The 11,457-nt window shown below is 44.2% G+C and overlaps 1 protein-coding gene across 1 annotated transcript; it reads left to right on the top strand.

Moving 5' to 3' along the window:
- Positions 1-439: 439 nt before the first annotated feature.
- LOC121859625 (lactosylceramide 4-alpha-galactosyltransferase-like) lies at positions 440-5,261 on the top strand. The gene is made up of 4 exons (XM_042356558.1): positions 440-707; positions 2,931-3,154; positions 4,381-4,569; positions 5,041-5,261. Exons 1-4 carry the CDS (start codon positions 551-553, stop codon positions 5,182-5,184), a joined length of 714 nt encoding a protein of 237 aa, XP_042212492.1. The 5' UTR covers positions 440-550; the 3' UTR covers positions 5,185-5,261.
- The last annotated feature ends 6,196 nt before the right edge of the window (positions 5,262-11,457 follow it).

Here is an 11,457-nt window from a genome sequence, read left to right as displayed (position 1 = left end):
GTACCGTAGGAGACCGTGTGTGCCTGTAGGTATACCGTAGGAGGCCGTGTGTGCCTGTAGTTGTACTGTAGGAGGCCGTGTGTGCCTTTAGGTGTAGGAGGCTCTTTATACTTAGGTTTAGACCAACATGGGGCAGACGCCAGGTATGACACACGTCCTGTTTCTTTGAGAGGTGTTCCTCAGATGTTATTGTATTACACCATTCTCCAGGATGTGACCCACAACACCCGTCTTACAACCAGGTTCCTACCCACTGCTGGGTGAACAGAGGCAACGGGTGTAAAGAGACCTGCCTAGTTTCTCGCCCTACCCGGGGAGTTTCAGTATATATCACTAGACCGTGAGGGTCTTCATGTGTACCATAAGAGGACATGTGTACTGTACCTGTGTGTTACGTTAGAGTCCACGTGTACGCGTGTGTGAGCTCTGAAGGGGCGGACTTCCCATAAATTCGATTTCGTCAGTGCTTTTCCGTCAGTGAGGGCGTTGACTGAGTACGTTTTGCCACAGCCTGGCGCAGCAGAACCCGCAAGCGGTAGTGTGGTACGTCATGATGTCACAGGTGGTGGACTTACGGCAGGGTGTGGCTGGTCGCCTGCTGGAGCACTACCACAACCTGAGGGTGGTGACGGTGGACCTGCGTCAGGTGTTCTACAACACACCACTGATGGACCTGTACACCTCCACCGTCTGGAACCACAACACCAGTGAGTTACCACCACAAAATGAGTGACACACCACTGAGTTACTATCACAGTCACCAGTTACTACCACAGTCACCAGTTACTACCACAGTCACCAGTTACTACCACAGTCACTAGTTACTTCCACAGTCACCAGTTACTACCACAGTCACTAGATACTACCACAGTCACCAGTTACTACCATAGTCACTAGTTTCTACCACAGTCACCAGTTACTACCACATTCACCAGTTACTACCACATTCACCAGTTACTACTACAGTTACCAGTTACTACAACAGTCACCAGTTACTACCACATTCACCAGTTACTACTACAGTTACCAGTTACTACAACAGTCACCAGTTACGACCACAATCACCAGTTACTACCACAATCACCAGTTACTACCACAGTCACCAGTTACTACCACAGTCACTAGTTACTACCACAGTCACCAGTTACTACCACAGTCACCAGTTACTACCACAGTCACCAGTTACTACCACAGCCACCAGTTACGACCACAATCACCAGTTACTATCACAGTCACCAGTTACTACAACAGTCACTAGTTACTACCACAGTCACCAGTTACTACAACAGTCACCAGTTACTACAACAGTCACCAGTTACTATCACGGTCACCAGTTACTACCACAGTCACCAGTTACTACCACAGTCACCAGTTACTACCACAGTCACCAGTTACGACCACAATCACCAGTTACTATCACAGCCACCAGTTACTACAACAGTCACTAGTTACTACCACAGCCACCAGTTACGACCACAATCACCAGTTACTATCACAGTCACCAGTTACTATAACAGTCACCAGTTACTATCACGGTCACCAGTTACTACCACAGTCACCAGTTACTACCACAGTCACCAGTTACTACCACAGCCACCAGTTACTACCACAATCACCAGTTACTACCACAGTCACCAGTTACTACAACAGTCACCAGTTACTACCACAGCCACCAGTTACGACCACAATCACCAGTTACTATCACAGTCACCAGTTACTACAACAGTCACTAGTTACTACCACAGTCACCAGTTACTACAACAGTCACCAGTTACTACAACAGTCACCAGTTACTACCACATTCGCCAGTTACTACAACAGTCACCAGTTACTACCACGGTCACCAATTACTACCACAGTCACTAGTTACTACCACATTCACCAGTTACTACAACAGTCACCAGTTACTACCACAGTCACCAGTTACTACCACAGTCACCAGTTACTACCACAGCCACCAGTTACTTCCAGTCATGACGGTACCTTTACAGTTATGACAGTGAAGTCGGTCGAGTGCAGTACCTTCCAAGGGGCGGGGTACACCAAGGTAACAGTGTTGGGGAGATGGTCGGAAACAGTGTGGACAAGAGACAGTGTAGATAGTTAGTGTGTGTAAGAATGGCGGCATCGTTATCACACAAAGTTACCGACAATGTTACCAACATTGTCGGTAACATGTCTTGCCGACGTTGTTATAAGCAACGTTGCAACGAATTTACGAAAACACTGGGTATATTATAATTGAGAGCAGTGTTGGTTTATTACCAACTATAACTTTACCGTTGATGAGTTCAGTGTTGGCACCACTGGTAGTTAGTAGTGTTGTGGACTAGTTGGCAGCACAATCCACAGGTACTACATGTACAGTTGCTCACACTTCCACCTGGTACAGTTAATATTGAAGTGAGTGTACCTCTGTACCCTGTCGCCCAGTCACACCCCCCCCGTCACTCATGAGCACTTCGGAATCATGTTTCAATTCTCTCTGGATTCACACATCATGGAGAGAGAGGACTGACAATGCTAATTGTACTAGGTGGAAGTGTGGGCGGCGGTGCATGAAGCTGTGGTATGGATCACCGACATCGTCTTGTCAAGTGAACCGGCTTGTGTGGACGATGTGATTACTACACCTCTGTTTCTACCAATGTTGCCTACAATGTTACCAAAATATGTGCCGTTGGTGTGAAATCAGTCTTAACCTTGTTCCCAGCTTTGGTCCAAACTGTTTACAACAGTGATGCTGTCACTGTTTCCAATTACTGTTGGTAACTTTTGTCCAGGATGTTTACAACATTATTCATAACACTGTTACGTTGGCGTGGACGTGAATCTCACAGTTGATAATAACAGTCATCAACACATGTTACAACCAATGTTTGTGTTTGGTGTGGCTCCACCCTTACGTTTGTGTCTTCTTCCTTCGTCAGCGTGGCCAGCAGTAAGTCTCAGCAACATGATTCGCCTGGCGCTGGTATGGCAGGTTGGGGGCCTATACAGCGACAATGACGTGGTGTGCATCGCTTCTCTCACCCACCTGAAGAACGTCATCGGCATCGTCAGAGAAAAGAGGGTGAACGGCGCCGTGTTTCACTTTGACAGACATCACCCTATGCTGGAGGCCTTCATGAAACAACTTAGTGAAGTCTTCAGCGTAAGTGATGTTTAGCGAGGTCTTCACTTGAGACTATTTTTTTTATTTCTTCTCTCCAGTTCATTTCGTTCACTCAGTATATAGAGACTACTACGTTCACTTCTGTTCACACATAGAGAGTATGACCACTAGCTAGAGCTTAAGAGTTGATCAGTTATGTGGACCACTCTACGATCATCTCAACCTACTCTCAATACACAAATAAAAACACATGTGACTTTTTGCCGCTCTCCATCTGGCGTTACTCTCCCACTCTTTGTAGCCGTGTTTGGTGCTGTCTGAGTCATCCTAATGTATGTTCATGATGACTGACTATACGATAACTTTTTTCCTCGCCGGGTAGTTTTATATTCCAATACAACCAGCGCAACACTAACCCGTTGTGACCACCTCTTGACTACCAATGGTTCTTCATTTACATTTTTATACAATTGCATTTGTCAGTTTACACGTTATGCCTAATAGGGACAGTCGCTGATTAAGTTTTAAAAAGAAACATGCTTTTGTCAAATAGGGAAAAAAAATTGCTTTTAATACTACAACTTCAGAAATTAATGAGTATATGGTAAATTTTTATATTTTTCATTTAAATAATGGTTGCCCCTCGTGTATCGAGGATGGCCGGGCCAAGAACCACCTCTGCGCGAATCTGTTTAAGTTTCAGAAGCTGTCGGTAACACAAGAATCACACTCTGGGTTAACGAGCTGCATGACCCAGTGTCAAGGAATAATCCGAGAAAACCGGACAACTCGCCAACTGCACTGGCTAACCATCACCCCGGCACACGATCCACAAATCGATTAACATCCAGGTTCCCAATTATTGCTGGGTAGACAGAGGCAAATGGCGTATTGAAACTTGCCCATAGTTTCACCCAGCCCGGGATCGAACCCGGGTCCGCTTGCTTGCGGAGGCGAGCATGCTGCCCATGCACCACAGGTCGCCATATTTAAGACATTGTTTACCAAGATAAAACAGACAGATTATACTTAGTGTAGATTGCGCAAGGTTAGATTAGTTTAGGTTTTCCATGAAACTATTCACTTATTTACGTGGTTGTCTCTGTCATCAAATGTCTAAATAGAAGAAATACATAGAAGTTATCGCTATTTGGCCATTATCCCTATTTTGTGTAACATAATTATACATTTTACTACATAAATCATCAAGTCGCAAATGACCTGAAACACAGAGTTGTACAGTCTTAACCTCGTCTTCTTTTCAGCCGAATGTGTGGGGGATTAACGGACCAATGCTGGTGACGAAGGTGCTAAAGATGGCATGTGGCAAGGAGCTGGCTGCTGGGGACAAGTGTCAAGGGGTGACACTACTGCACCAACGTGCCTTCTACCCCTTGCGTGTTACAAATTGGAAGGACTTCTTCACAGCCCTGAGTGGTGTGGACGTACTTAAGGTGCGTGGGTGTTGAGTGGTTGTGCTGGGTATTTGTTTATGTTTGAGAAAGAACTTGTGGAACATGAAAATCTTAGGTTAAATGTGACACTTGGATGTAACAGATCCAAGGAGTCCTTCCTAATGGTAAGGGTTCCTGTTTTGAAAACCTTTGTGATATGCGACATTGTGGCATATAAAATTAATTTTCCCACACTCAACAATGTATTAAGGGGACAGCATTCCTGGCCGGGAATTTTGCAATACGTCTCTCGTCTCTTGTGGAGAATTTCAAATTATCCAGATTCTACGTCATCATAAGGATCTACTCCTTAATGTCATATTCTAATTCACTTCATTCATTGAACTTTTATCTGGGGTCAAATTTAATCTAATTCATAATATTTTTACCTATTGTGAAATGTTTCCTTTCTTTTGTTTACGAAATGTTATGATTATGTTACGTCACCTTTAATGCCTTCATATACGACAGATGTTTCCCAACTCGTACGTGATCCACCTGTGGAACAAACTGAGTCACTCTACCCCTATCTTCAAGGACTCCGGGATGTTGTACGACGAAACTGCCAAGCTTTTCTGTCCCATCACCAGGGAGGGCGCCCCCAGCGTGTACTGACCCTCCATCACTACTCCACTACTCCACCGCTACTCCATCACTACTCCACCACTACTCCACCACTGCTCCATCACTACCCCACCACTACTCCATCACACCACTACTCCATGCTCCATCACTACCCACCACTGCTCCATCACTACCACCACTCTCCCACTACCACTACTCCATCACTACTCCACCACTACTCACCACTGCTCCATCACTACCCCACCACTACTCCATCACTACTCCACCACTCCTCTACCTCATCTACCCCACCACTACTCCATCACCCTACTCCACCACTACTCCATCACTACCCATCCTACTCACTACTCCACCACTACTCCATCACTACCCATCCCCTCCTCCTACTCCATCTACTCCACCACCTACTCCATCACTACCCCATCATCACACTCCTCCACTCACCACTGCTCCATCACTACCCCACTCATCACTACTCCACCACTACTCCACCACTGCTCCATCACTACCCCACCACTACCCATCACTACTCCACCACTACTCCATCACTACCCATCACTGCTCCATCACTACTCCACCACTACTCCATCACTACCCCATCACTACTCACCACTACTCCATCACTACACCACTACTCCATCACCACTACTCCACCACTCTCCATCACTACTCCACCACTGCTCCATCACTTTCTCCACCACACTACTGCTCATCACTACACTACACTACACTGTCCATCTGCTCCATCACCTACTACCACCACTGCCATCACCCATCACTACTCCACATCACTACCCCACCACTGCTCCATCACTACTCCACCACTGCTCCACCACTACTCCACCACTGCTCCACCACTACCCCACCACTACCCCACCACTGCTTCATCACTACTACATCACTGCTCCATCATTACTCCATCTCACCCCATCACTACTACACCACTGCTCCATCACTACTCCATCTCACCCCATCACTACTCCATCACTGCTCCATCACTACTCCATCACTGCTCCATCACTACTCCACCACTGCTCCATCACTACCCATCACTGCTCCATCACTACTCCACCACTACTCCACCACTACTCCATCACTACCCCACCATTCTTACACCTACGATATTTAAATACTGTATTAAGCTGGTGGTCTGTATTTTCTTATCGATCAATTATGTATAATATGAGATATATAAGGTACACGGAATTATATATGTCTGTGATATAGTGTAGGAGCCTTGAGTTACAAGTGCTGTATATAGTGTAGGAGCCTTGAGTTACAAGTGCTGTATATAGTGTAGGAGCCTTGAGTTACAAGTGCTGTATATAGTGTAGGAGCCTTGAGTTACAAGTGCTGTATATAGTGTAGGAGCCTTGAGTTACAAGTGCTGTATATAGTGTAGGAGCCTTGAGTTACAAGTGCTGTATATAGTGTAGGAACCTTGAGTTACAAGTGCTGTATATAGTGTAGGAGCCTTGAGTTACAAGTGCTGTATATAGTGTAGGAACCTTGAGTTGGAGGGGACCTCTTCCTAAAGCACCAAATAATGTGTACAATGATCCTGTTGTTAATTACTGAAGTCTTATTATTATTCGTTGCACCATATTGTTGACAATATGACTTTATTTAATAATGTTAAGGAGATCCTAGTATATCCATATAGTATGTTACACTGAATATGGATAGTTGCCTTAATATCAACTGTGACTGGCCGTAGACGATCATGTATATCATCGTAACACACATAAATGAAAAGGTTCATACTTAACCTAACCTGATCTACCATAATCTAACTTAACCTAACATAACCTACTTTAGGTAAAATATGGATATCGTATGATGGTAAACGACGCAGAAAATGAAACGAAGCAAATTCTAATGTATACAAAATAATTTCCATGAATTTGTAGTAATATAATCAAAAGGTTATCCTTATTTGACGAAAACTTATTTGCTTTTTGAAAACTTAATCAATGTTAATTCTTCAATTAGCATCATGTGTAAAGACATATTATGGTACGTTGAAATAAAACGGGAATTAGCATATTGTAGTGGACGTCTCCCCTACAAACTGCGTAGCTGCATCCCACCTGCGACGCTTTCCTTAGCAACCAAGCGAGCGGCGACACCAGATGGTACGGTAACCTAGCAACGGAACCAAAAGACCGGCGACTTTCTCGGGTTTTCCCAACATGACTCATAGATGACTCACGGCTGCTGGGTATATAAGCTCTGTCTCTCCATTGAGATTCATTCTGACCATCTTCTTGAACAAGCAACACCTCCTCCTCCGCCGCTGCCTGGCAGCCCTCGCTTCTCCTCGCCTGCCTGGGGGTCCTCGCTCCAGCCAGTGAGCATGGCGACCCACCAGCTGTCCTTCTCTGAGCTTCCTCACCAACCAGCTTTCTCATTCTGGTCTCTCTTCTTGAACAAGCAACACCTCCTCCAGCAAGCTCCACGCTGTCAGCATTCATTCAACCAGGAGGCCAGCAACAGGCAACATCTTCTCTAACGAAGCTCCTGCACATCTACCTCCTTCAACACGCTACTCACCGAACGTCTCTACTGAGCAGCTCCTCACCACACGGCACCTCCAGCACCAGACTGTCTATCATATAACTTATATTATACAAGAAAACCACCTTAGAGTTTCCATCCATCCTGAGTGCGAGACAACATTATACCACGAATTCCTACAATATCTTTAAATTAAAGCAACCACAACTTAACTACAACAACGTGAATTACCAAAACTCTATTATGACAACTGAAAACAAAACAAAAGATAAATATGTGATAACAAGTGGAAAGAAAAGATGCACATAAAACCTAATTATTAAACTGAGTAAATAAAATATACAACGCGTAAAGAGGACACGAGCCAGAGAAATAACGATCTCTTACCCATCATCACCACTCAAGGGAACAGTTCAGGCAATACCCGAACGATTCTTTATATCACAAACTACAAAGAAACACAATATAACAACCCTGTAGCTCCTGGACATGTTAACAAATAATAAACTCGCCTGAAACAGAAAACAAAGACCTGGATGACGTAAGGAGAGCCAGAGTCATCAAGCAGTTGTATGTACTGACGTAATCCAGAAGAGTCGTAGCAGGACCATCACACACACACACACACACACAAGCACTGAGATCACACCAGCCACTGAGTCTACTACTGACTGACCCAGCGGTGTTTGTATCCGGGTGGGTATGGGAGAGGGGACAGGCTAGCCACGCCTCCACCGACCCCAACAAGCGCAGGTAAATACTCAAACAACTGGATAAGAATTAGTACCTCAGAAGCAGCACGACTGAAGGTGACGTATGAGAGTATTAATATATGATAATTTGTGAGAAGATTCAGTTGGATGCTTGTACAGACGTAGGGAAGTGGAGTTGGTGCTACGGTGGATGACCAGCTGCCTCGTTACTCCTGGTTGACGAGGGTACGGGTGGCTGTAGGTGTTCCCCGATAACTTACCGTCTACCAAGGAAAACCTTGTATGCAGTATGGTGTAATACAGGTATATATAAACAGGTAGGCAGAATTAGAGTGTGATAGATAAGTATATATATATATTTCTCAATAATCTTTACACCTGAAGACAAGTAAATAGGAGAGAATAATCAAATAAAACTACAGTTAAATTGCCCTAACTAACAAGGACTGCAGGAAGTAAACAGAAGCACTCAGCTCCGTCACAAGACTGTCAGTGCCTCAGTAATCAACAAGACTATCATTATATCTAGGAAATTAATATCTAACTGGCTGTTACCTTTCAGTTACGAGAACAAAAGGCGGAGAACAAAATGGCGCCTAAATTACCACTGAGACTCTACCTTAACATGATGTTGTCTGTCATCGTAAAACTCTAATGAGACTCAAATTTGACGGTACTAAAAAAACACATAAACGTATCTTAAGTATTGTTCTGGTTAAGGCTAGAGGTGGTGGAGAGAGAGGGAAAAAAGTTCTTTGTCTAGTCTGTACATATTTGACTGTATACATACTGTACATACACACACGAGTGTACACCCACAAGTACACAAAAAGGTTGTAACCACAAACACACACATGTACAAAAGTTATTTCCATACACACAAACACACCCATTATGCATACATTCCTTCAGTCGCAAAGAAACAGACACATGTACACAATACACACACACTCAAACGATTACAACACATAAGGGGAAACTGTTCTGTATACTGTTTATCATTTTATTTCGTGCTGTACACACACCTTTGTTTACTCCTGCCCCTTAAAATCTAAATCTACTTCTTTTATTCGTGTGAGGTAGGTCCCATTGGAGGATTTCTGCACCAATGATAAAGCTAGTAGAGGCATATCGAGAAATTCATTGGAGATATCCACCTTGTGTTTGATTCGCCTTTGCTGAGCAAGTGGGAGGAGTCAACGTCAAATTTTCTTGCCGCTGATTGGTCAAGGTGGATGACACTCTTGTTCTAGGACCACTGACTAGGTCAAGCTAGGTGACATCCTTGCTCTGGGACCGACCTCAATGTGTGGAAACTGTCAACACTTTTACCTTAATCTATTAAATGCACGAGGAAAGCCTGTTGTTTATAACATACTAAGGAAAGACGTTTTGATATGGTTATAAAGACACGTTGAAGCCCTTGACTCCTTGATGGTGTTAAGACAACTGTGTTTTAGGAGAGAGAGAGAGAGAGAGAGAGAGATAGAGAGAGAGAGAGAGAGAGACTACAACTCCCAACACATAAACATCGACCACGTCGTTAGTCTTCACCCCAGCGGTGCGACTTCCTCACCAAAACAACAAGTTCAGCTTCATTTGAGAGACGGTGTTTCAGTGAAGGTGTAAGAATTGTTATAATGAAGATCAAAACACAGTTGTTAACACACAATAGGAGTCTCATAATCACCTTCTTGACTTAATGATTGTTTTCATAGACCTACATATATGTACACAGAGCCTAAGTGTAGAAATCTTTTGAGAACAAACATAAGCAGACAGGTCCATGGACACAGACGGACGTACACAGACCTATGTACACAGACCTACATACAGACCCACGTACACAGACCTATGTACACAAGTCTACATACACAGACTTGATAGATAAGTTGCTCGATGATTTCTGCACAATGAAGTTAGTTCTTGTGATAATATGAATAAGACAATTAAGTCGATCTTTTAGTGTTTACATCTTAATCCTTCCTAACCTAGAATATTACTATTATTATTATTAGTAACAAGCAGTTGTAAGTCCTTTTTCGTCCTCACTAACTCACTAATAAGAGAGATTCGTTAGGTAGGTGGTACTCGTAAAATATTTGTCTCGTCTTAAAAAAAAAAAACCTCAAAAATGGGTCTTGTCAGTGAAAAAAAAATGCGTCAGTCTTTTGTTTTTGGTTTACACGATAAGCACCACTTTCTTGGATCTGGTCTGGTCGTCATCGTCATCATTATCATCATCATCATCATCTATGTGACTCAGGTCTGAATTAGGCTTGGCTAGATTCATATAGTCGCCTATGCTAGACTTCCTACGGTGAGAACTGTCATCATCGTCGTGTCGGTCGTCGTTCTTGAGACCATAGTCATCGTCTTCGTTCTCTCCCTCAATTAGATCTTCGAATTTCCTGCCTCCGTTCATCACAACTTCAGGAGGATTAATGGTCACGATCTCCAACTTATTATTACTGTTACTCTTTCTCTTCTTCTCCTTCTCCGCTCTCGCTTTCTCCATCTTCTTCTTCTTCCACTTCTCATACTTAGCTCGCCTCCGGGACTCCCTGGCTCACTTGTAACTCTCCCCGAAGAGCATGACGCACTTCTGGCCGCAGGCGAGGCAGAAGGCGACCACGATGAAGAAGCCCACGATGGCGTACACAAAGAATAGCTGCGCCACCGCGAACAGGTACACCGTCTTGGAACACCTGTGGAGGAGGGGGAGGAGGAGATGAAACACCTATGGAAAAGGAGCGGGAGGAAGAAGAGGAGGAGGAGTAGGAGGAGGAGGAGATGAGGAAGAGGAGGAGGTGAGGAAGAGGAGGAGGTGAGGAAGAGGGAGAGGTGAGGAAGAGGGAGAGGTGAGGAAGAAGAGGAGGGGAGGAGGAAGAAGAAGAGGAGAAGGAAGAGGAGAAGGAGGAGGAGGAGGAGAGGTTAATCTTCAGGTGATCCAAAATGATTTAATCTCTCTCCTTTTCACTCACTCATTCTCTTGCTCCCTTCCTTCTCCCTACTCTCCCTTCCTTCTCCCTACGCTCCCTTCCTTTAAATCATCTCTTAAAAAATATCTATT

This window comes from Homarus americanus, unplaced genomic scaffold (assembly GCF_018991925.1).
Source record: "Homarus americanus isolate GMGI-L3 unplaced genomic scaffold, GMGI_Hamer_2.0 scaffold7626, whole genome shotgun sequence".
NCBI classification, from domain to species: Eukaryota; Metazoa; Arthropoda; class Malacostraca; order Decapoda; family Nephropidae; genus Homarus; species Homarus americanus.
The sequence above is the reverse complement of the archived record's forward strand: the minus strand, read 5'-3'. Positions and strand labels throughout refer to the sequence as shown.

What these genes read in the sequence shown, in the direction of transcription:
- LOC121859625 (XM_042356558.1), top strand. Translation starts at nt 551, where the DNA reads ATGATGTCACAGGTGGTGGACTTACGGCAGGGTGTGGCTGGTCGCCTG. An exon ending in CGTCTGGAACCACAACACCA is followed by an intron (nt 708 to 2,930) that starts GTGAGTTACCAC and finishes TTCCTTCGTCAG; the next exon opens with CGTGGCCAGCAGTAAGTCTC. An exon ending in GTGGTGTGGACGTACTTAAG is followed by an intron (nt 4,570 to 5,040) that starts GTGCGTGGGTGT and finishes CATATACGACAG; the next exon opens with ATGTTTCCCAACTCGTACGT.